This window comes from Portunus trituberculatus, chromosome 39, assembly GCF_017591435.1.
Source record: "Portunus trituberculatus isolate SZX2019 chromosome 39, ASM1759143v1, whole genome shotgun sequence".
Taxonomy (NCBI): Eukaryota; Metazoa; Arthropoda; class Malacostraca; order Decapoda; family Portunidae; genus Portunus; species Portunus trituberculatus.
The window spans coordinates 11,039,644-11,067,301 of record NC_059293.1 but is presented as its reverse complement, the minus strand read 5'-3'; the positions used below and the strand labels follow the sequence as shown (position 1 = coordinate 11,067,301).

General features: G+C 39.4%; 1 protein-coding gene across 1 annotated transcript; it reads right to left on the bottom strand.

Moving 5' to 3' along the window:
- Positions 1–696: 696 nt before the first annotated feature.
- LOC123515462 (TBC1 domain family member 16-like) lies at positions 697–24,970 on the bottom strand. Its single transcript, XM_045274049.1, is given in 15 exon segments — positions 697–5,217; positions 5,831–6,047; positions 8,212–8,318; positions 12,812–12,956; positions 13,608–13,793; positions 14,520–14,695; positions 15,056–15,143; positions 15,536–15,755; positions 16,313–16,477; positions 17,638–17,831; positions 17,834–18,456; positions 18,640–18,745; positions 20,825–21,005; positions 21,705–21,895; positions 24,834–24,970. Coding segments are annotated over 14 exon segments (2,712 nt in total). The 5' UTR covers positions 21,805–21,895; positions 24,834–24,970; the 3' UTR covers positions 697–5,013.
- Between the last annotated feature and the right edge of the window lie 2,688 nt (positions 24,971–27,658).

Genomic DNA, 27,658 nt, shown 5'->3' with positions numbered 1-27,658 from the left:
ATACAGGAAGGCAGTAGTCTATCATCACCATAAAGATTGTCTTCTTACTCACTAGGATGAACAGTGACACGCACTGGAATATCCTAAGAAATCACGGAATCATGTACTCTTATTACACTACAACCACAGATAACATACAAGGCAGACTTACACAGAGGTTACTAGACCAAAGGCTGGTGCTTAATGGATAGGTGGATTATCACCATACTTTGTGCTGTTATCTCAAACCTGCTTCTTTTGTTCACAATAATGAATGAAACCACAGACAGCAGTAACTGATGAAGCACAGCCAGAAAAGAGTAAGACAAGTATCACCACCTCAAGGTCCTGATGAGAAACAAAGACTGATACCAAGACTGATTAGCAATAACAACTAGTATTCTATGTAAGTTCAAGCTGAGTTAATGACCAAAATTCACCACAAACTGTATAGTAATGTGGAAATAATAGCCAAGCAACTGTGTGACTTAACACAGGACTCAACCCATCAACCATGTAATGATGTACCCACCACCTCATCCATCATTATTGCAATTATAACTTTTCAATATGCAACTTATGGAAAATTAATATTATTTCATTGCATATAACTGTGGAAAGTGACTGAAGTTGCTCCTACTGATGTAATAACACCATGACACAGAATCCAACTTCAAGGACAGAAAGGATGAAGGGCCGTGATAATAAGAAAAGTGAAAAGCTTCTCTGGTATTTAATAAAAAAATGTCTTTGACAAAAACTGCCTCACAACACAAATATGAAAATAACACATGAAAGAGTGAAAGAAAAATAACATTACTTATATGAAAACCTTGATAAGGTAAACTGTCAGAAACTTGTTCTTCACATGTTTGGAAGACTGAGAGGAGAGTAACATAGGCTGTAGAAGAAAGTGTGGAATGGAGGATGGCCAAGCTGAAGAACAGATCTTAGTGCAACTGTTGTGCTTGGTAACATAAATAATATGGAGCAATACTCTCCAGCACCACAATTACTATTATGCTGACAAACCACAACACCAATCCTATACACAAAGTGCCTCTACAGACTCAGTGACTGTTGTGGTGCAAGTATACATTGCTATCTTTCATGGAAACTTACGGTGTGCTAAACCCTACACGGAAAGAGGTGGTCCATCTTCATGGGAAAACAGTCCTAGTGATGTCACATTCAGGTGAGGTGCAAAAGCTGAATAACTAAAAATGAGGAAGCATTACTCATGTGCTTCTCTTTGTGTAAGATTAATGATTAACAGGAGTAAATTATAAAAAAAAAATACTGATCCACAACTGTATTACATGGATCCATTGCAATAATGCTAACACTGAGAAAATAATGCTGCAGTAATGAGGGAAACTCAGGAACTACTGTGAATAAAATGCTAAGACAGAATGAAAACAGCAGTGAAAGAACAGTATATACAGTATAAGAACTGCAGCGATGGAAAAAGCAGAACTTGAGATAAAACAGCACATAATGAAAGCTACAAGAATAAAGGAAAATACAGTAAGAAATTAGAGATGAAATAGTGCAGAATGAGTAAATGATGATACTCTAATTTAATATGGTAGTACGTGCAGCTGAGTGGTGCAAACAAGTTGAAAGGCTAGAATGTGCAATACAGTGGTGTGGAAACAAATTATGACTATTGTGCACAGAGAAGAGGAGCCTAAAAGTATTCATTCTTTCTGTTCTCTAACAGATGCCTGTATGCTGATGCTAACTGTATGCAAAGGAACAAGTGTCTCTGAATCATCCCACACATATGCTCCCCTCACACACACACACACACACACACACACACACACACACACAGGGCATGACTAGCATATCAATGGAACCTAATCCCAACAAAATCCTACAATATCAAGAAAATGTTATTGTCAGGTGGGATTATAAAAAAAAATCCCCAAAACCTACAACAACACGAGGCCTCAACCTACATCCACCATCACCAAAAACTGGAAAATGGTAAGCATCACACAAAACTCCACACATGCCTTTACTTAGTGACTATAGAGTAAATAATTTTGCATCAAGTGCATCACAAATATTTATTTACATCACTGACCTACACCAACTTAAGTGCCACTGCATCACTCAGCAGGGGAAGTCAAGGGTAGTAAAGGGCAGTCAATAATCACAACTTGGCCACTGTGGGACTGTGGAACAAGGGGAATGGTGGGTGCTGCCACTACCCTGGTGTTGGAGCAACTCTTGGTGAAACAGAGAAGAGGACTAATAGGGAATAATCATAACAGCCTTCATGGTTCTTGCTGAAGGAAAGCAAGAAAGAGGATCCAGGATGTGATACCATGAACAGACCTACTTTCATTGATATCCAAGAAAGGATGCAAGACCTGCACAAGTCAACTGGAAACCCAACTTCAGAGATAACAATCTTATGATACATACTTTGCTCCAAGAGATTATCAGATGCCATGAAGCTGCTGAGGCCTCCACGGCATCTGGAGGTTCAGTGACACACACAACCATAAATGCAGACCTCTAATGCAAGTTACAGGCTCTAAATGTTATTGCCTCCATGAAAGACTCTTTATGTAAGGTTTCCCTACACTCCTTCTCTCTCTTTTCTCCATGCATTATTGTGGAAGTTTACTATCTTATTTAAAATTATACATACTTATATAAACTGCAAATGCAATAGTATTTGATCTTTGGAAGACTTAAAACAAATAGATACATACACATTAGTGTCTCACTAAAAAAAAGTCATGAGAAATCTCCAAATCTTTGGTGAATATAAAGCCTAAAATAGTTTTGTTTGCCATGGGTTGGCAGCTACTGTGTACTGGTGTCTAGAATATAAAAACATGTGGTGCTGCTTCATCTCTACAATCTAAAAATAAAAATAAATAAAAAAAAAAAAAAAATTAAATGCTTAGGCATGCAAATGTCTGTCTAAGAACATAATTTGTCTCTCATTTATAAATAAAATGCACAGAGGTGAAAGATTAACTCAAATGAGAATAAAAGATAAACTCAAATGAGAGTAAAATCACAAAATAAAACTTACACAAAGCACAAGAAGACAACTTTCATTATCATATCACACTTATGGCAATCAATGCTGCTGCTGGCCACCACACAAACACACACACACACACACACACACACACACACACACACACACACACACACAAACATTTAGTATTGCTAGAATGGTCATCACTAATCAACACACACACACACACACACACACACACACACACACACACACACACACACACACACACACACACACATACTCACAAACATAAATCATCAGATAATTAATGCCCTTCAAATGCCTTCACTTCTTATGTTACATAATATCACAAAGATAAATAAATGCATGGCAAACCCATCCTAATGATCAAAATGAACAAAGCCTTTGTCTTAATGTCAATTATCACATTCCACAGAGTCTTGACACAACAAAGCCACAAAAGCACCATACAAATTCCTATTCTTTTCTTTTACTCTCCCTTATGAGATGTGCTCAATAAATTCCCAAATTGACATTTCAAATAACAACAGAGAGGATAATCATAATTTTCTTCTATCACCTTAAATAAAGCTGTCCTATAAAGAATGATGCAGCACACCTGAGCTGCTGTGCCTGAGGGAAGTGATGGCAGTGCAAAGATGGGACAGTCAAGGACAGCAAAAGCGTCAGTCTTGGTGATCACTTTCAGACCAATAGGTGACCCAAATATTTGCCACAAGTTCTTTGCAAGGGGCTCTCTTGGCCAATCCATTTTGCCGTCATACCAATTTCTCAGTGTTCTCCAGCCACTCCAAAGTCAAGTATAACTAACTAAAAAAAAGAATGGCAGTTTGGGAATTCAATGACCACACATCAGACAAGGATATGACTCCATCACTCTTAATGCTAACTGAGAATATGGTAAAACCTATCATATGCTGTACATGCATGATCTCACTCTTGTTTGAATTGTTTATATCAATATTGGTCTAAAAATTATAGTGTTCAGCTGCTCATAATGCTTAACTATTAAAATCCTCTTTGCTGTAGTGTTCTGTCAGGCACACCATCTCCTACCTGAGCACAACACAGTGACAATCAATGCCTCACATAATGCTGAACCTTTGTTATGGTGTTCTTCAAGTGTCAAATTTATGACAATTTTCTGATCCAACCTTGCTGTCATACACAAGATGCCTTGATCCAATAATATGACACTTCAGACAACAGTATGGGGAGAGTAGCATAACTCTGCCTCATCAATCATAACCCTAAAAAAGACAGCCTTCACATCTTGACTGTGTCGAGTGAAATGTTCATTGTGTCACAGAAAACATCAACTTCACATGGTATTACAACAGTAATGTGCATCAAAGGCAAACTGTAGAAAGCTATACCATTCTATGTTATGAAGATCTTCAGTCAAGTGATATAAATCTCAATTAAATGACAGAAAACACTTTGATTACAATTTAAACAGCATCATTGTGAAACATAATGACTGCAATACAACACATCACTATAAAAGATGGATGCATGAAATCTTCTCACTTATGAATAAAATATCACTCCAATCCACACAGCGCATCATTAAAAACAAAACACAACATTACATAACCATGGCGTTGGGCTCTGTGTTCAAGACTGAATAACACCACTTCCCAACACACTGACTGAAACACATCACATCACATTTCAACACTGCAATGCAAAAGGTAAAAATCAAGGTCAGAAGTCAGCTGACTCGCCATACTCACTTCCAACGTTTGCATTTCCCTCAATCTTAATTCTTAAGTGCAAAGAATCTTACAAAACCTGACAACTGGTAGCACATTAGATGATTCAGGACAAAAGAAACATAAGGGAAAACACAATGGAAATATGAGGCCAGTTACTTCACTACTGACCATGATTATTTTCCTTCTCCTCCACCTCTCAGCACACTCCAAGCCTGCCAAGTGACCACCTGTTAGCTCCACCTACTTACACATAACCAGCTGGTGGAGAACTTTCCTGGTAGCGTGTCAAGAAGCGGAGGAGGCTGGGGTGGTGCCTTGTGTGGAGGAAGACTGGGTGAGGGGGCAGGCCTGGTCATCTGGGTGCCCCACACATGCCACCACCGGCACATGCCCTGAGTCCCACATGCCTGGCCCACACAGCTCACACAGTCCCACCAGCGTGCACGGCAGGTGACTCATGCTGCGGTACTGGTGCAGGAGACCGCGAGCCTGGAGTGAGTGGGACAAAAGTAATGCTTAGTATAAGGAACAAAACCTAAATACTTAAGGAAAAGAGGTTACAGAAAGAAATAATAAATCCTAAGTGTGCAGGATAAAGTAATGCTTATCATAAAGAATGTAACAGATATTGAAAGATAAAAGGAGTATTTGAATGGAGACATAAAGAAGCAATGAGTCTGAAATGTGCAGGATATATCACAAAGAACACAATATAAATACTTACAAAAAAAGAGAATGTTTTGGGTTAGAGACAGAAAAACAACAAGTCTGAAGTATGCATGTGAGTAACTTACATTATACATACACAACAATTATAAAACACTCACACATCCACACACACATGTGCAAAAGACTAGATAAAGAGAACAAAAACAGAGAGAGAAACACTTCAATGATACCAAGAAATGACACCAACAAAAATATAATTGGACTAGAAAAAGACAATAGAACAAGAAACATCCATCAACTAAAGAATAAAAAACAATATAAGTAAAAACAAACTAGAGAAAAGTGAATGAAAGCTAGACTAAATCGAGACAACCAAACTCTTTCCCTGCACACAACATAACACAACACACCAAACCAGGACAGCCCAACACACCTTCTTGAGCACCATCTGGCCTTGCATATGGCCAGCCAGGGAGGTGAAGTAAAGCAGAGTCTCATCCGGCCGCAGATTCTGGTCCACCACATCAGCCCCATAGATGCTAACAATGGCCACAGACAGGAAGAGATGGAAGTAATCGGTTTGGTAGTTACTCCAGCATGCCTCCCACATTGCCAGCGCCTCATCCTCTGGAAACTCTCGCTTGAAGCATCTGTTGAAAGGGAGGTGAGGTGAGGCAAAATGATAAATGAGAAGAGAAGAAGCATCATCATCTGCATGCTTCCCACTCTCTGTGCAGTGAGCAAAGGCACACAACATAATAAGCAAAGCAAAACTAAGGTAAATTTAACATAAATAAAACAGAATAATCTAAAATTCGGAAACTATAACCATGGCTGTAAAGACTGTCAAGTTCTACAGGTAATAAGAGAAACAGCGAATGAGACTTCATACATAATCAATCCTCATATAAAGAAATTACCCAATAAATGTCATAATAAGAACAAGTACAGTACAGGGGATCCTCGCAATGCGACGGGGTTAAGGCAGTTTTTCATCGGTTGAATCAGCGTTTATTTAATCATGAAGCAATTTTTCCCATAAGATATTTAAGAATTAGGGGGCATAGGGACCAACCTTGACTCCCTCAATACATCACTATAACCTCTAAAAACACTAACTTAGACTAAATCAGTACTATTAAAGGCTTCACTTATATCAAACTTTTTTTCATTAAACACATTAGGGTGCTGTACAGTACATTTTTGGAAATAAAAACACTTGCAGTGGTCTTGCGGTACTCGTGCCTGTTCTTCCAAATTGTTAATACTGTTGATCTAGGGACACTTATTTGCGCTACAACGACACTGTGCGCCATAACTGCCTCACACTTTCTTATAAGCTCAAGCTTATCTTTGAAAGGCACGTAAATGTGCTTCTTAGGGCTGGGACTGGAGGTGGCTTTCCGTTGTCTTTAGTCAGACAAAACAAAAATTTTAGTTAAATTAAGATCTATAGATTCTAATTAACACTTTTATAATAAAATTAATTTTCCTGTTGATTGGAATGATGCTATAATCTCAAATCAATAGAATCTTGAAAAGTAGATGTAAATATATTTGTATATATATATTTTTTGTCCTAGCCTAACAGTGAAAAGTAGTTCAGTTGTTTGCTTACATTTCTCTGGCACTGTGACGTTCCAAGGCTTCTCTTCCAAGGAACAACTGGCCAAGATGAGCAGCTCTGTTGTTTAAGAGTGGACAAAGCTGTTTGAAGAGTTTCTCATAGGGAGCATTAAAGGTAAAAAAATAACAACGAAAAAATATAGCAACGGCTTGCTGGGGGTGAAGGGGCCGCCATGTTTGTTTACAGTTGAGAAACGTGACAAAGACGGAAGCGAACTTGTGTGTGATGACCAGCATCGACAAAAGTTGACAGTCTTCAGAAAGTTGACAGAAAAAGTTGACAGAAGAGTGCTAGTGTGACGCCACCTGCGACACACAGGGTAGCATCAGTTTACACTTCCGCCTGGCAGATTTGTGGCGAATTTGACCGGGTGGGTGGCACGCAAGATATGAATGTCGAATTGGCGAGTCAGTCAATCAAACCTTGAGGATTGGGTATCAATTAACTGAGTTCGAATTGGCGATAATTCGAACTGCGAACAGTCAAATCACGAGGATCCCCTGTATACATATCCCTGCAAAAAAACAAAAAACAAACCAAGAGAATGGAAATCAACAAGAAAGACAATGCATAGTCTGACAAGAAGCAGTGACACTCCGGCAACACATAACCTGTCAAAATACCAAACTGGCAATCCTATACAGGGGGACCCAGTCTAAGCACACACACACACACACACACACACACACACACACACACACACACACACACACACACACACACACACACCCGGTAGCTCAGTGGTTAGAGCGCTGGCTTCACAAGCCAGATGACCGGGGTTCGATTCACCGGCCGGGTGGAGATATTTGGGTGTGTCTCCTTTCACGTGTAGCCCCTGTTCACCTAGCAGTGAGTAGGTACGGGATGTAAATTGAGGAGTTGTGACCTTGTTGTCCCGGTGTGTGTTGTGTGCCTGGTCTCAGACCTATCCGAAGATCGGAAATAATGAGCTCTGAGCTCGTTCCATAGGGTAACGTCTGGCTGTCTCGTCAGAGACTGCAGCAGATCAAACAGTGAAACACACACACACACACATCATTCACAATCTTACTTGTATCATCCGCTGGTGGAAATAACATTTTGTGTATAAATATATAAAAACAACACATAAAATCATCCTCAAGCTGGAAAGGGAGTCTGGAGGATGCATAAAGAAAACAATACAAAAGAAGCAAACTCAGACTCACAACAAGATCCATCGGTGGCAGAAGAGCAAGTCCATCCCATCCTGCTGGTTGTCCATGTGATTGAAGAACCGAGGACTCATGAGTCGCAGCAGCTCTCTAAGGTAACTCTGGGGGAAGAGAATGAGAGAGGCCTTTGATGTTTGTGTCTACTGTGTTGGGGCTTGCTTGGTTATGTAACTATAGATATATGTTTAATAATGTGTGTGTGTGTGTGTGTGTGTGTGTGTGTGTGTGTGTGTGTGTGTGTGTGTGTGTGTGTGTGTGTGTGTGTGTGTGTGTGTGTGTGTGTGTATTTACCTAATTGTATTTACCTAATTGTAACATACGGGAAAAGAGCTATGCTCGTGTTGTCCCGTCTCCATATCTATTAATGTCCAGCTTTTTCTTAAAATCATGAATATTCCTTGCGTTGACCACTTCCACGTCTAAACTATTCCATGCTTCCACCCTTCTATGAGGGAAGCTATATTTTTCACATCTCTCCTATAAGTGGCCATTTTAGTTTTTCCCATGCCCTCTCGACATTCTTCCATTCCACATACACAGATCTTCCCTATCCATTTTTCCATGCCAATCATCACTCTGTATATTGCTATCAGGTCTCCCCTTTCTCTTCTGTTTTCCAGGGTTGGAAGTTGCATTCTTTTCAGTCTGTCTTCATAAGTCAAATCTCTTAAGTCAGGCACCATTTTCGTTGCAGCCCTCTGTACTTTCTCTAGTTTCCTTATGTGTTTCTTTAAGTTCGAGCCCACTGTATTGTTGCATATTCAAGCCTCGGTCTTATCATTGCAGTAATTATTTTCTTCATCATTTCTTCATCTAGATATACGAACGCCACTCTTATGTTCCTCAATAAGTTCAATACTTCTCCAATTATTTTGTTTATATGTCTCTCTGGCGATAGGTCATTGGTAATTGTCACCCCAAGGTCTTTTTCTTCATGACTGGTTTTATGTCTTCATTTCCTATCTTGTACATACTCCTGATTCTTCTTTCACTCTTGCCAAACTCTATTTTCTTGCATTTTGTCGTGTTGAACTCCATTTGCCATGTACAGCTCCATTTCCATATTCTGTCCAAGTCTTCCTGGAGTAGTTCGCAATCTTTGTCACATCTCACTTTTCTTAACAATTTTGCATCGTCTGCAAATAGGCTCACATAACTGGACACCCCATCCACCATGTCATTTATGTAGACTGCGAACATTACTGGTGCCAACACTGATCCCTGTGGAACTCCACTCTCCACCAATCCCCATTCTGATGGTCTGTCCTTAATTATTGTTCTCATTTCTCTTCCTACCAAAAGTCTTCCATCCATTTTAGTAAACTGCCATGCACTCCTCCTACCATTTCAAGTTTCCAGATCAGTCTCTGGTGTGGTACCTTATCAAAGGCCTTTTTTAAATCCAGATATATTCCATCAGCCCAACCATCTCTTTCCTGTATTACATCTATCACCCTCGAATAGTAACATATCAGGTTTGTCGTGCATGAACGCCCTTTCCTAAAACCAAATTGACACTCACAAAGTATGTCATTTTTCTCCAAGAAGTCTGTCCATCTAGTCTTCACCACCCTCTCACACATCTTAGCTACCACACTTGTAAGTGACACTGGTCTATAGTTCAATGGGTCTCTCTTGTTACCTGATTTATAGATTGGGACAATGTTAGCTCTTTTCCAGTCTTGGGGCACTACGCCTTCCCTTAATGAGGCATCAATTACTTCACAAACTTTTTCTGCCAATTGCTCCCTGCATTCTCTTAAAATCCATCCTGATACCCCATCAGGTCCCACAGCTTTTCTCACTTCTAAACTCCCCATCATGTTCTTGATCTCCTCCACCGTTACTTGAAACTCCTTCATAATCCCTTTCTGTTCCATTACCAGTGGTTTGTCAAAAGCAGTCTCCTTTGTGAATACCTTCCGAAAGCATCCATTCATAGCCTCTGCCATTTCCTGGGATCTTCACTGTATACTCCATTTACTTCTAAACTTTCAATACTTTCTCTATTTTTGATGTTGTTGTTCACATGTCTGTAAAAAAGCCTTGGTTGGTCTTTACATTTATCAATTATATCCTTTTCTTGTTTCTTTCTTTCTTCTCTTCTAATCAACACATATTCATTTCTTGCTCTTTTGTAACTTTCCCACTGCTTAATCCGTCTTTTCCTTCTCCACCTCTTCCATGCATCCTCTTTTCTTGTTCTAGCCTTTTCACATCTATCGTTAAACCAGTCCTGCTTTCCAACTTCTCTATGTTGTCTTATTGGTACAAATTTTTCTCACCTTCTTTGTATATTTTTATAAATTCCTTCCACTTTTCATTTGCTCCTTAGCACTCTTGAATTTCATCCAATTTGTCTCTTGAAAGAATTTCTTTAGGTTTCCAAAATCTGTCTTGGCATAATTCCATCTTCCCACTTTATATTCTTCATTTCTTCTAGATTTCTCTTCGTCTATCACCTTGAACTCCAAAACTGCATGATCACTCTTTGCTAAAGGGCACTCCACCCTCATCTCCTCAATGACCATTGGCTCTGTACTAAAGACCAAGTCCAGTCTTGACGATGCTCCTCTCCTCCAAACCTAGTATCTTCTTTGACCCACTGAGTTAACACATTTTCCATTGCCAGTGTCAATAGTGTATTTCCCATGTTGTCTCTGATCCTTCCATTGACCAGTCCTCCCAACACACCTCTTTACAATTAAAATCTCCCATCATTATAGTTCGTTCACAGCCACCCAACATTTCTTCCAGACATGTTCCTGTATCACTTATCATTTCTTCATATTCCTGTACTGACCATGCATTTGTCTTAGGTGGTACGTACACCACTATGTAGTGCCTCTTTTTTCCTTCATTAGTTTCTGCTCTGATCTTTAGCACTTCTGCCTTTCCCATACCTTTTTCACTTGATCCACCTTTATATCTTTTTTAACCAGCAACATCACTCCTCCTCCCATCTTACCTACTCTATTTCTTTTCCAAACGTTATATTTCCCTTCTCCAACCTTCATCAGGTCTTCTCCCTCTCTCAGTTTTGTTTCAGTAAGACCCACAATATCTGGGTTCTTGTCCCTCAAGTAATCGTTGAGTTCTAAAATCCCGATATCACTCCATTTATGTTGGAATACATTACATTTCGCTCATATGTAAGTTTCTTTAGTCCTTTCTTGCTGTACTTTTCTGGGTTATGAACCACTTCCTCAGTCTCATATCCAAGATTCTCCAGAAAAACTCTTTCTTCTCTTCTTCTGTCCTCTCTTCATTTTTTTCAAAGCCTCCTTTCTCAACTCATTTAACATTTCTCTTTCCTTTTCACCGAGATCTCTTCTCAACCAAATCTTCCTTGTTGTTTCCTGCTGGGCTAGCCTCCATGACTTCTCCACCAATTCATCTACATCCTTTTGTGACTTAAGTTTGATTCTTATTGGCCTCATACCTTCTCTTGTGAACTTTCCAATTCTATGGAAGTCCTCTATTTCTTGTACTAGGTCTTTTCCTCCTCTTGCACCACATTAATGATATTATTTATCACCTTTTTATGTTTTTCTCTCTCCATTTTACTCGGTGTCTTATCCTCCTCCACACCAAATATCACCACACATCTCTTTTTGTCTACAGTTTCCCTCACCAATGTCTCATTTGACTTAATAACCTTCACCACTTTCTCAGCTATCTTCTCTTCTATGATCTGTTGATCTATAATTTCAGCAAGGCCCAAAGTTTTCTCCCTGACTCTTTGATTTCCTTTTCCAGACTTGCAACTTTGTAATTTACCTCCTTTCTTTCCACTTCCTGACTTTTTTTCCATTCAGCCTGCTTCTCCATCACTTTTCCTAGAGATTCTCCACATTTTTCGCAATTCACTTTAATTAGCTTAACTTCCTCTTTCAGTGCTGCATTTTCCTTCTTCATATCGGCACAGTCTCTCTTTACATTGTCATAACTCGTTTCCAGGCCCTCATACTTTTCAAACAGTTTTTCAATTTTACCTTCTAACTCCAGAATTTTCTTCACATAAGCGCTCTTCTCCATTATTCCTTGAAACCCTGTGAAGTCTGATTCCTCTTTCGAGTTCACGGCCGCCATGTTGCGCAGACGTAAACAAACCAGCTGATGGCTCAAACGCAGGCTACAGTTTATATTTACCTTCACTGGACATTATTTTGCTAATCAACAGTTAACATGACTATATGGAGACGGGACAAACATACGTGTGTGTGTGTGTGTGTGTGTGTGTGTGTGTGTGTGTGTGTGTGTGTGTGTGTGTGTGTGTGTGTGTGTGTGTGTGTGTGTGTGTGTGTGTGTGTAGTATTCATTTGTATTCTTATGGGAATTAATTAACTTTCTAATGGCCTACCTTTCAATACAGAGTCAACATTTATTTTCTTGAAACTAGTGTACATTTATTCCTACTTGCTTCATTTCAATGTTCTTAAGACTCTATCCTGTATCTTTAGAACACTAAGCCTAAGGTATACCCAATTCATTTTAGTATTCCAATTTCCTCAGCACTCCATATTCTATCTCCATTTCAGGTCACTTGTTTCCTCATCTCCACAGCCTTCTACTCTGCCCACCCCCTCATTACCAGGTTCTTCTCCATGTCCTCATCCTTGGGTGAAGTGACGAAGATGGTCTTGCTCATGAGACCTGTGAAGCACCAAAACACATCAGCCTCATTGCGCACCTCAGCCAGGATGGGTGCCAGGATGTCCGACATGCCTTGTGTGTACCTGCAGGGAACACATCAACAATAAGAGAGACAAACATGAAGAATGTAATAACTAAAAATATGTTAAAGACAAAAAAAGTAAATGCAAGGACAAGATTAACAATAAGAAAGACAAATGTAAAGAATACAATGGTCGAAAGTATGATATAGACAAAGAAGTAAATGAATAGTACAAGGAAGTGAGGACCTAGAGAGAGAGAGAGAGAGAGAGAGAGAGAGAGAGAGAGAGAGAGAGAGAGAGAGAGAGAGAGAGAGAGAGAGAGAGAGAGAGAGAGAGAGAGAGAGAGAGAGAGAGAAGCATGACAAATATGAAGAAATGAGTACAGAAGTAAGAAAATAGTGAGACAAATACGAAAAATATCTATGAAAGAGTAACAAGCACAAAGATGGAAACTAAGAAGGAATATGAAAGAACAAGAGGTGGAGAAAGAAGAAAAGGAAAAGAGAGAATACAACACAAAAGACTAATCAGAAAAAGACAAATAAGAACAAATACGAAAAATATGAAGAGAGATCTACATTAAAAGGAAAAATAACAGCAAGGTACAAAAAGAGTAATCACTAGAAAAACACCTGCTCATCACTTCACCACCACCACCACCATCACCACCACCACCACCACCAACACCACCACCACCACCACACCACTCACCCCATGACAGGATTGTGTACGGCAAAGTTGAGTAGGATCCTTTTCATCTTCTCCAGGTTGGGGTTGTCGTTGCCGGCAAAGCAAGGGTTGGAGCGGTCAGTACGTACCACATCCTTCTCCACCGTACACTGCACATTGCGGCGGAACCAGTCAAGCTCCTCCCCCGACATGCTCTCCCTCAACGCACTGACGAAGGCACAAGAAGACAGGAATATGATTTGAAGCGTGATTTTAGCATGTTTATATGTATATGTTTTGAATGAAGTCAATACAATTCTTCCCCTGACATAGGTACTCTCCCTCAACACAATGACAGAGGCACAAGACAGAGGGATGATTTTAAGTAGATATTATTAAGGTATGTAGATGTTCGTGTGTATGTTCATGTTTTGAATGAAGTCAGTACAGCTGACATACTCTCCCTCAATGCAATGACAAAGGCACAGGACAGAGGGATGATTTGAAGTAGATATTATCAAGTTAAGTACCTGTTTGTGTATAAGTTTTTATTTTGAATGAAGTCAGTACAGACCCTCTCCTGACATATTCTCTCAAAGCACTGCAGGACACAAAAGATAATATCAATTGATAATGGCAAGGCATAGTAGTATAAATATAATGTTATGTATCTATTTAAAATGTTAAGTCCAGCACCACTCCTGCCATGCTCACCCTTAAAGCACTATATATTCAGAAACACTTTGCTCTCCAACCATAGCAATCATCACAACCCATGAGATAATATGCCAAGTTTTAACAATGTTTCTCCAGTTAATTATGTAAATATCTTGCTAATCTGTCACTGCAACCAAAAAGCACCAACGAAAACCTGTGTAACTTCAAGTATAGGCTTTTGAATGTAGTGTAGATGTGGTATAGAACTGCTTCAAAATCTAGTATCGAGTCACTCACTTGATCTTGTGGTAGAGTTGGTGCTTCTCCTCCATGATAGCCTGCCGCTCCAGGAAGGTGGTGCGGAAGTCATAATAGTGGAGGAGGAAAGGCCACACATTGGCTCTCAGCTGAGGCTCCACACCTCCAAAGAAGATGGCCTGGCGCAGGGCTAAGTCATCCTCAATCTGACCATCCTGGGGTGAAACAAAGTAGAAGCAAAGAGATTAATGACTCTTTCTTCTGGTCTTGGATATTCTTTGAGTATTGCCTACTAACTGAACCCCAAAATTCTATTGATCACCTTTAATCTTTTAGTTTTTATGTAAGATTTTTTTTGGTAAACTATACAAGTTAAGGAATTATTACATCTAATAACATGCTTCCATAAGTCCTCATCCTTTATTTCAAATTTTCATTATATCAATGTTTGTCACTTACATACAACTATACATCTTTTGCTCCATTAAGAGTATGATCATACAGTAAACTCAACAATCCATAGAGAAACCACCACCACCACCACCACCACCACCACCACCACCACCACCACCCACCTCATTGAAGTAGGTGACCCAAGCATCAGCGTCCAGACACCTATGCTGGCCCTCCTCAGGGTGCAGTTCAGACTCACTCACTTCAGGCCTATATGAGAAAAGAACACATAGTTTCATCTGTTATTCTCATCTTCCTTTATCTGTTTCTCCTTCCCTTCATCATTAATCTTATTCATTAAAGTAAATACAAATAAAAACTTTGCACTATAAGAAAGGAGTAACAAAACAACTTGCAATCCATTAAAGCAAAACTAAAGCAAAAATTTGTTCATGTGCAGAGAAAGAGAAACAAAACACTTACAATCCATTAAAACAAACAGAAAATGGAAACTGTGCACTAACAAAAAACCTAGTCACTTCATCTATATATATATATATATATATATATATATATATATATATATATATATATATATATATATATATATATATATATATATATATATAAATACAAAGCCTAACAAAGACACAAAGACTCACTTGCAGACAAGGAACTGCTTGAGGGAGACGTCGCCGGTGGGACTCTCCTCATCCCTCGGCTTTACCAGGAAATTCCAGTCCTCAAACACCGCTGCCAGCTTATCCAGGCCACCGTGGTGGAAGTGGAAGATCTTGTACTGACTCTCCCGGCTGGCAATGACTAGCTGGCCACACGTGTTGTCCCTGTCACTGAAGAACAGCCGCAGAGATTTGCTCTGTTCTGGTAGAGGGAGGAGTGGTGGGTGGCATTAGTGCATGTGTAATTAGTTCTGTGTAATGGAGTTACATAAAGGGGGATGGGAAGGCATACACTAACATCACTAGTTAAAAATTTGGTTGTGTAAAAGAGGATAAATAAAAATTCAATCACACACTTAACAGGAACCAGTTGTTGTAGGCACATCAATGAAAGTTACTGTGAAGATACCCAAATGATGTAAAGCACAAACTTTACTATTCCCATTCACAAAGTCAAATAATGAAAACTAGATCAGAGCATATGTCTTTCCCTCTAATTGCAGGTTCAAAATAAAGATTTTAGAGTAGAATGAATACAATTAGAAAATTGATCAAGTTTTCCATGGTAGATCTAATATAAAGTACTCTAATGCCAATTCCTAGGAGTTCCTTCAAGAGAATGGCCACAACAAGCCTCCATCAGTTCCTATCTGTGCACATCACTTTTGACCTCATATCCCATCCTCTCTCTCTCAGATATTCAATTCTATAAGTCTTCCAGTTATTATCTCCATGTTTTCGTTTTCTGCTTGTACTTACTGACATCAATGCTGAAGATGCCACACTTGTGCTCTCTCCTGATGGGGGAAGAGCCGCCATCAACCGGAGTTGGGCAGAAGGAGTTAAGGGAAGCTGTGTCAGGGAATGCCAGGTTGGCCGAGTATGCCATTGACTCAGCGCTGCGTTCATACCAATACTGCTCCCCTGTAATGCCAGAAACACAGCCACATTAGGGAAGGAATCAAACATAAAGGATGGACTCAAAACTCTGAAATTAAATGTGATAGTACCAGTAATGTGCTCTAGGGACAAATATTCCAAAGCCCAACATAACATAATCTATTGAGAGAAAGCCATCTTTGGGGAAATATTGAGAGTGGAATGTTGAGTTATGAACATATGTAACATTGTGCAAATTAATAAAAAAAAATATATTAAAATATGAACCTCAAAGTTTGACACAAATGGAATAAGAACATAATTTTTTGCTTTTCACTATCTAAAGTATTATGATTTCTGATTCTGGAAATGCATATATACACCATTAAGTTCATACCGAGAAATGCCCACACCAGAACAGTATGTATTCATTTGAGATTAAAACATAAGTTTGAATATGAATATCCCAAGGGAGGGAAGCAGAAATTATTCCTTCATGCCAAAGAACAAAATAAAAGGAGAGGATCAGCAACATATGGGACAAAACAATGACTTCATGCGACACAAAGGAATAAAACAACAAATGCAACACGGGAATTACACAAGAAAATACTTCATCAAATCAACTTTATAGGGATGGGAAATGCAGGAAACACAGCAACACTACAAAGCATATTCTTCCTCACTTACATCCATCTTTGTATGTCGGCTATATGCTGCAATTACCTACCAATCTTCTATGAAAGCTTCTTAACATAAAAAATAAAAAAGAAATATAGAAGAAAAGTAAACTTTTTATTTCTATCCTTCATTATAGTCTATGCATTCCATCCACTTCTGTCTTCCAGCATTCCTTCAATTAGTTAGCTCTCAATCCCAAGCGATCCATCTTTCATATATCATTCATCCACTCCTTTATCCAGTGCTGAGAATATCTGAACATAAATATCCACTTCATATACAGCTTTCAAAAATTTCTATTCTATTGGACTTTAATTTTTGTGCATCCAATATTTTCCTATTGTGCAGTATCCTCCTCTCTCTGCATTCCACTACCTGCTCTCTCAATACTCATGCATTCTTCTAATCACAATCTCTCTCTCTCTCTCTCTCTCTCTCTCTCTCTCTCTCTCTCTCTCTCTCTCTCTCTCTCTCTCTCTCTCTCTCTCTCTCTCTCTCTCTCATGCATTAAGGCAACAACATACCATTCGTGGAAGTGAGGTAGTGAGGTGGGGGACATACATGAGGTTCAGGAGAAGACTCAAGACTCTCGTCGCCCTCGCTCGTGAGGTGGCCACCTGTACCTGAGATCTCTGGTGTCTCTGTGATGGTGAGGGTTTCTGCCAGCTTGTCTTCATCTGAGCTACTGCTGCCAGAAGAGGATATGTGTCTTTGTTTCACTCTCTCTGCCTGGGTATTTGAAGTGCTATGTGTATTGTCCTGGCGGTTTCCTGGGAAGCTGCTTGTTGAGTGGTGTCGTCAGATGTCTCAGTCTCCACCACAGGGATGCTCTCCTTCGCCTCCGTGTTCTGGTTACTGGAGCCACTGCTGCTTTCCTGTGAGGTGTCCTTGAGGTCCTCCAGACTGTGCTCTCTGCTGTCATCCGTTGTAGTGCCTTTGCCAAGGTTCAGATCTGGGCTCTCTGTCTCCATGTCCTTCACAACACTGTCTGCTGAACTCTCACAACTATTATTCTGTTCCTCACTCTGTTCCTTACTGTCCTCAGCTGAACTCCCACTTTCCTCTGAGTTCTGTTCACTAACACTTCCAACTGGAGTGTTCTTTGTGGTACTTGCACCATCTTCTACATCCTGCCCCTCTACCAGATACCCACCGCTGCTGCCTGTCTCTTCACTGCCTGCCTCTATGGTGACCCTACCAGCTTCCATGCTTGCCTTGGGAGGACTGTGACTGCTGCCTCCATCACTGTTAGGGCTCACCTCCTCCTTGGAATGTGTTGCATCACTTGAGGTGTCCAAGGTGGATATGCCAGAAGTGGACATTGCTGCATCGTCCAAGGAAGTCTGTCATGGAGAGAGGGAAAGAATCAGGAGTTAAGATACTGAGTTGATCTTTAAACAATACTCTTCATATAAGTTGTTTAAAATCATCAAGCAAATTTTGATTCTGACATGTACAGAATTTGTGTTAGTAAACGTGAGGCAGTGTTATTTAGGCAAGTGTGCATCATGTAAGTGGCACCCCACCTTCCTCACTGTGCCACTGCTGTCATGAAGTGCCAGTGAGGACATGGAGAGGGACTCAGAATCTGAGGTAGGATATGGGGAGTTGCTGCGGCTGTTCCCCTCACCACTGCAAAGACACAAGCACAAGCTATATGCTCCTCAAATGGTGACTGCATGCCATACACACACACACACACACACACAAATCTATAACTAGCAAATACACTATACATACTGCAAAATGGATAATTACAAAAAAATTAACAGTACAGGCAACCCCCGCTTTACGAAGGTTCACACAACGAAATTTCGCTATAACAGTTTCATTTTACTACCATCTGCTCATTTAACGAACACCAAACTCGCTTTAAATATTATTCACAGATACGAGAGAGGCGAGAAAACTAATAGCATTGCTCGCCACCATCTTGACTCCATCTACTGTCTCTACTATTTTCAAGTCAGCAGACTCTATCAAGAAGGCTGGTAAGACCGTATCTTCCTTGCAAGCTAAAAGAACCACCTGAACTCGTGACTCTACAATGGATAAAATGGAAAGTCTTGTGGAAATGTGGTACATAAGTTTTGTATGCGGTACAATGATGCACCCTTTGTTTACATTCCACAGGTTGCCGGTTAGTGTCATTCCCGTTTCACCCTCCCTCCCTTCATAAATTTAAGATCATTAACATTATAAAGTTACGTACATACATACATTAGTGTACATTATAATGACTTAAATCAAACTGCCTAAATGTTTAACTTCATAATTTTTACTTTCATTAAACCTTTCACTGTACTATGATGCACTCTCGCTTTGTTTACCCTCAATGGAAGTTCAAGTCAGGGGTTAAACTTGTTACAATCAGTTCGATTAACGAAGTTTCGCTTAACAAAGGTTTTTAGAAATGTAACCCCTTCGTTAAGCGGGGTTTGCCTGTACTGTTAAATCTGATAACTAACTATGGATAATATATGATAATACAGGGTGCGGCAGAAATAACTCCCACATTTCAAAGGATGATCGAAAAAAAACTGTTTGGGTTATCACCAAAGACATTGCATTTCCCAAATGTATACATACAAACATTTTTTTGCATTAGGTTTTGTAAATCATATTGTCCAAGTGGTGACCTTGATGTGCGATACACATTTGGAGCCGTTCTTTAAGGTTTTCCATCACTCTCACTAGCATGTCGTGCGAGATTCCTTCAATTGCATCTTGAATGGTCTCTTTCAGTTGGTCCAAAGACCAAGGACATTGTTTGAAAACCTCCGCTTTGAGGTACCCCCACAGAAAAAAGTCACAGGGACTTAAATCTGGCGAGCGTGGTGGCCACAGAACTGCCTCATGTAAGGACACCACTTGACCTGGGAACATTTCCTGCAAAATTCCGCGAAGATGATGTGCTGTATGGGCCGTGGCTCCGTCCTGTTGGAACCAGAAGTCCTCTAGGTTGTGTTCCTCCCTATACTCTTCGATTTTCGGCCATAGAAAATTCTCCAACATGTCACAGTATCGGTTGGAATTGACAGTAACTGTGACTCCACCTTCTTCAAAAAAGTAGGGCCCAATGATGCCTATAGACGACACAGCACACCAGACAAGTCACCTTTGGGCTGTGAAGAGGTCATGCATGGAGTTCTCGAGGGTTTTCGGCAGCCCAGTAGCGGAAATTTTGTTTGTTCACTGTGCAAGAAAGGTAGAAACCGCCTGTGAAAAGCTCTCTGTATTGAAATGACAGATTCACTATTTTTTAAGAAGTGCTCCACAGCAAAGCCGCGATGCTCTCCCGACCCCGGCATAGTGTCGACTGAAAACTATACTTTATAATCGAGCTAATGGAACCATCGGCAACTCTCTGCCTGCAACGGTCACCGCACCCAGATTTTTTGAAATATGGGAGTTATTTCTGCCGCACCCTGTAGATTCTAAAGTATACACAAGTGTTAATACACACACACACACACACACACACACACACACTATGAGCTCTGAGCTCGCTCCATAATGGGGAAGGTTAGCTGGGTGGCCAGTAGGCGACTGTGGTGAATTATACACACACACACACACACACACACACACACACACACACACACACACACACACACACACACACACACACACACACACACACACACACACACACACACACACACACACACACACACACACACACACACATAGATTCACTCATTCACTCACTTGATCTGTGAAATAAGGTCATGGTTCCTCTTGAGCCTCTCATTGGGTATCCAGCTGAGGTGCAGTGTAGTGCCGTAAGAAGGGTCTGCCTGGCACTTGATCACCAGATAGCCTGGGTGATGCACCTTCTCCCCATCACCTCGGCACCGCCATGGTGGATGCACGCACACATTGTTCTTGCCTGTGGGTAAGGTTGGGAGGTTTGGCATAGTTAGGTAAAGCTGTACTGGATTCAGCTGAGTGGGTTGTAGTAATGTTTAATTATAGCTACAACTGCTTATTGCAGCAAGTTTTGGAACTGCTGCATCCAAATTTGTAGATAAATATACAATGAGCCCTCAATATCGCAGACCTAAATCCACTGGATTTCTGGAAATCTAAATGAAATTAGGAAAAAACCATGGTGACAAAGATTCCAATTTACAGTTTAAGGAGCATTGTGCTTCAAAGGAACAGACACAAGAACCATCATAAATAAATGGCAGATAACAGGAAACATGTGACAAAATCAGTCACAACAAATACAATCTTAAAAAGAAGAAGAAAAAATAAATAAATGAATAAATGAATACATACATCAAAATAATAAAAAAAATAATAATAACAATTAGACTTAATAACAATAATAATAATATTAGTAATAATAATAATAATAATAATAATAATAATAATAATAATAATAATAATAATAATAATAACAACAATTAGATTCAAATTAAATTACAACAAACCTATACATGTGAACTTCCTTGAAGGTACCATAACAACAAATCACAAACACAATGTACACACAAAATCTTCCAGAGAAAAACCACGAGAAAAGACACAACCAGACACAGATACAACACCCAAGACAAGAAACAAACAATAATACACTCACAGAACACAATATCCCCATCTTCATAAGTCGGCTTGGAATTCTCGGATCCACTGAGGCCAAGAAAGCTGGAGGCCCTTCGGATAATGCCATTGAGGGACATTCTGAAGGAGTTGAGTTAGGATGAGAGACCACGAAGCAGACCAGATCAGTGACTTCAGGAGCTCAGTGCCTTGTGGCCATCCTTACCTCGGCTGTTGAACAGAATGAGGGTGAGTGAGTGAGTGGGTAAGGAAGAACGTAAGAGGAAATGATGAGAGAGAAAAAGGTTAAGGATAAAGCCAGGACAGGAAGGAAAAGGATGTATTTTGTGGAAAGGAAAGGAAGGATTTGAAAAGAAATACTGAAAAAGATATGATGTAACAGAGAGAGAGAGAGAGAGAGAGAGAGAGAGAGAGAGAGAGAGAGAGAGAGAGAGAGAGAGAGAGAGAGAGAGAGAGAGAGAGAGTAAATGACAATGAAATAAATGAAAACAATGAATAAAGAGACAATGAAGGGATGAAAAGAAGCACAATGCAAAATGCAAGCAGAACAAAGGAAGAAAGAGAGGATGTGGTAAAAAGAGAGATAGAAGGAAATAATAAAGGAAAGTGAGGATTGGACATAGAACAAAATTTATAATGTTGAGTAAAAAGAGAAGAGGGAGAAAAGAGCAAGAGGAAACAAGGTTAGATAGGATGGAGGGCACAGGAAGGCTGACAAGGCAGAAGGGAAATTCAGAAATTCAAAGATAAAAAGAAGTGTTAAAGATACAGTGAGAGAAAAAAAGGTTACACGGATGACAAAGAGAAGTGAGAAAGAAAAGCAAGAATGAAAACTGAAAAATTAACAGTGATAAATAAAAGAGAGGAAAGGTACAGAGAATGAAAAAAATGTATATGTGCACTGGTCTAAACTAATTATTACATGTATTTTTCAATATGTCAAAATTTTTAATACTTGAGATTCTTGATCACATGATTGTCCAAGAAGATACACTGAGAGACTACACAACTGTCAAGAAATGTAGTATGGTTTATTTTCTTTTATTTAATTAATTTATCTATCATCTTTTCAATTTAATTTCTATGATTACTATTATTATTACTATTACTATCATTATTATTATTATTACTGTTATTTCTATCATTATCATTGTTTAATTAAGAGTGTGAATAATATGTGTGTGAGTGTGTTGTGGTTTGGTTGGGCTGCCTTGTGTGGAATTGTTGGCTTCATACCTAGATAAAAAGAAAAGTATCATTTTTTTTTAAAGTTCTCAGAGCAAGTGGAGAGGGAATTTCCTCCTCTATATCTTCATTCAGGCAATGAGACAATCTATGAATTCCTATCATGTGCCAGACTTGTGATCAGATGCTGTATCTTCCCAGTGAGATGAGTTTATCTAATCTTATCTGTGTGACCTTTCACACACCACATACTCCAGCCTTGTGATCAATAGGACACTGATTGCTCACTGCTCAGTAAAAACCTTGGTAACCTGACCACTGCATGAATCTCAGCCTGCCATGAGAATGAAGTTACCATGAAAGCTTGTGAAGATTTTAAGCAATGTATACAATGCTGTCTGTCTACATCTCTGGAAGTTTAAAGTTAATGTACTTTCATGGTGTGGTGGGCAATACATTATGATTATTTGCACACTCTCTCTTTTACACACACATACTTGCATGCACACAGGAAGACATACTAAATAACTAACTGTTCTTAAAATAAAGTGCAGTGTAAGAGTCTCAAAAGCATGTAGGAAATTCAGTTTAGTTCACATGAAGAACATAACAATCCAACATTTTTACTTTTGAGAAAATAGTGACCAGCTTATTGATTACTAGTGTGGGAGCCAAAGCACTACAGCACACGTTCTCTGAGCTGTCTCACATTACAGCTTGTTTGGAGCGTGGCAGATTCTGTGTTGAGTTCATTCCTCCTCAGTGACTCTCAGTCCAATGCTGTGGTCTCATCTTGCACTATAAAACCCTTAAATTTGCTCCACTTTATAATTTCCTGGGATTCACTCAAGATAATTTCACAGTCTGTGTCTTTAAACCTGCTGTGGTTTTGTTATGGCTCCACTAATGGCTTTTTTATCATAAGTTCTGCATTGAGGTGCACCACAATGAACAATAATTGGTTGATGCAAACACTTTTGTCTATCTATCTGCAATATTTTGAAATAAAAAAGAACACATGAGGCTGATGTTCTTCCCTCATACAAAATTTATTGCTGATATATATGTGATAATGATATGTGTGTGTGTGTGTGTGTGTGTGTGTGTGTGTGTGTGTGTGTGTGTGTGTGTGTGTGTGTGCAAAATGTGTTAAGTTCTGAGAGTAAATAAATCTACACAATTATGCCTCTATAACAAGCTATGCATTATTTCATTATTACATGTGATACTTACTGAACTTAATATCTGACAAGTTCATGCATGTCCATTACTTTAGTTGAGTTTACAGTGAGACATTGTCTAACCTATCCTAACCAACAAATCTGAAGGACTGGTGGAAGACTGGGCTTTGGGATTGGCAAGGAGAAATAACAGATACATAAAATAGATAGATAAAAAAAAAAATAATAATAATATATAGCGCCTACAATAAACATAAAAAAGACATTTCACAAAATTCCCTAAGATCAACTCAAATTAACCTATCTTGCATTATAAAAAATCACTTAGGTAAACAAAAACTCTAACATATGTAACACACAACAAGCCTCCAATATTATGGTACACACATACATATACACGCACACACTGGCAGGGATGCGTAGTTAGGTAAGCACACCGTTATGAGCGAGGCTGGCCGCAACACGCCGAAGTGACAGCCAGCGAGGCATGAACTTGCATACTACGCATAAATCCAAATACATAAATCTCATCTTATAAAACCAAAGTACCCTATTTAAATCCCGCAGGAGACAAATACCCCGCATGTAAGTGTAGACATACCCTGAGAGCCACCCACTCATGTCTACTAAACGCCAGGCATGACAGCTGGTGGAGATGACAAGTGGCACAGCGGTATTACAGACCCGCCCACCACCGCCACCACGCTCCACCGCCCACACTCCTTCACACCCCAACGCTCTTCTCCCTCACCCTCAGGAGTAAGAATGCAAGGAACACTCACCTACGTGCTGGCAGCCACTCAATCTCACACACACACCACCACCAGCACCACCACACACCGCCTCCTGCCTGCCTGCGTCACCACACTCCTGACGTCACATCAAAACATTCTCCGTCCGACTCTCTACCCGCGCCACTCTCAGTTTTCATTTTTATTTTTTCTCTTTTTTCATGCTTTTTATCACTTATCTCCGTGTTCTTGTCAAATGTTTAAGTAATATCATGTAACAGTCATGTTTCCAGTACGTTAAAATGTTTCTTCGTATTATTTTTGAGGAGGGAAAACTTTTTTTGTTCTTAATATGTCAAGGATTTCAGTTAATTATTTTTGTTATTTTATTCATTTGTGTCTTCTTATTAAGTACCTACATCTTATCCTCTATTAATCATGTTTCCAGTACATTTTGAACTCGATCTTCCTCATTTCATTATCCCTGGGGGAACCTCAAAGATATTTCCTATACCACGTTTTCCTATACCACGTAAATTTTCCGACCTAGGTTGTTTATTTACAGTTGCATAAGATATATTTCATAAAAACTCAAATTTCCAACGGAGATACTATCGAGGTTCTCTGAAAGCTTTACTGCTTCTGGTAAGGAGTGGTAAAAACCCGTGATATATAACTGTAAGCACAACTTTACGCTGGCGACGCGCAGACTAGACAAATGTTAGAAGATTGTGGTAAATCACTGTGTGCGTGTTGCGGTGAGTGAGAGATGATGGTGCATATGAATGTTAATAATAATGAGGAGGAGAAAGAAGAGGACAAAACATATGAAAAAAGAAAGACAAGAAATGCAAAAGAAGTGAACACGAGAGAGAGAGAGAGAGAGAGAGAGAGAGAGAGAGAGAGAGAGAGAGAGAGAGAGAGAGAGAGAGAAATGAAGAAAAAAAATGAAGATAAAGAAGGAAAATGAAACAGGAAAGAATTAAGAAAGAAAGCATGAGGTGGTGAAGATAAGAAGAAGAAGAAGAAGAAGAAGAAGAAGAAGAAGAAAGAAAAAAAAATAAAGAAAGAAAAGAGTAAAACTATAGAAAATAATGAGTAAGAAGAGGAGGAAGAAGAGGAAAAAGAAACAGAATACTACACGCGCGTACACACACACACACACACACACACACACACACAGCAGTAAACATTTATCTTCCTATAAACACCTCAGCATATTTACACGCTATGTTTAGTCTCACAACGTCTCTATCTCACCAGCTGCACAAGTATACTAGTACTGGTGGTGGTGATGGTCTTGATTTTCATTGAACTGCTTGGCTGAGGGTTGCAAATGAATAGGAAGCCATCAACTTGGAGTGGGGGATAAGATTAAGATTCATTATGTTTATTTTTTATAGATTGTGAATGTTTTTATCAGGTAAGTTTGTGTAACTTTAAGCTGAGTTATGTAGCCTTCCTTGCTACTACTTCTACTACTACTACTACTACTACTACTACTACTACTACTACTACTACTGCTACTACTACTGCTACTACTACTACAACAACAACAACAACAACAATAACAACAACAACTACTACTACTACTACTACTCTACTACTACTACTACTACTACTACTACTACTACTACCACCACTACTATTACTATTGTTACTACTACTACTACTACTACTACTACTACTACTATTGCTATTACTACTACTATTACTACTACTACTACTAATATTACTAGTCTACTACTACTACTACTACTACTACTACTACTACTACTACTACTACTTTACCACTATAATTTAATCTCTTAAACTTTCCTTAATCTTTCTTTTTCTTTTCTTCTTTATGAAGCTTGAAAACCGTCTGGTAAAGGTGAATGGGTTAACCCGTTTAATGCGGCTTCCTTTCTCTTGCGCAAGTTTATATGTACGGTAATTCTGAAGGATAAACCCGGAGCACTAGGCAGCATCAAGAAATAAGTAGTTTTAGCTCACGTGTTTTAATCTTTTCTTAGTGAGATTGCCTACATAACCAACTAACAAATAAACTCAGCAACGAACTATCTAACGCACTAGAATGTAATAGAATAAAGTAAAAAGAAAAATAAACAGTTTGAAAGAGGACATGCAAGAGAAGAGAGAGAAAGAGAGCTGGCTGTGGCTGTGTCGGTAGTGGTGGTGCTGGTGATAGAGAAGGCGCAGAAATGTCAACACCGCACCAGTTTATCTTTCCATCAGATGATTTAATTACAGATAACGATTCGCTGCTGATTACAAGGGAGTGATACCGCGTGATTGCAGCATTGTGCGGTGAACGCGATAAGTCCGTGATACCCCTTGACTCTGAATTATGATCACCAAGGTACGATAATTAATAGTGACAAGAGAGAGAGAGAGAGAGAGAGAGAGAGAGAGAGAGAGAGAGAGAGAGATGTACGTATGACTTAGCGATCGTCTTTTAGGAGGGAATTATTTAGAGTATTGCTAACATTAATTGCTCGATACTTTTTACAATTAAATAATGAAGTTGTAGTAACACTGCTGGAAGGCAATAATCAGTTTGTAGTGTCCTTCCTTCATCCTATAATCGCCTCTCTCGAGCAGTAAATAAAAGGTGAACAAGCTTACAAACTACAAAGAGCAGGAATATTCGAACCATCACTGTGCAAGCTGAACCGTTGAAACAAAAGGGACATAAGCAGAATTATAAGGATCAGTAGCCAGGAAAGAACCAGAAATATCGGGTTCAAGCAAGAAAAATTCAGGTTTAAGGAAGAGGTGGAAAGGTTTTTATCTCGGCGGTGGGCAAACTTTTCAGTGCTAGGGCCACATTAAAAAAAATCAGAATCTTATAGGGCTGGATACTATATTAACCC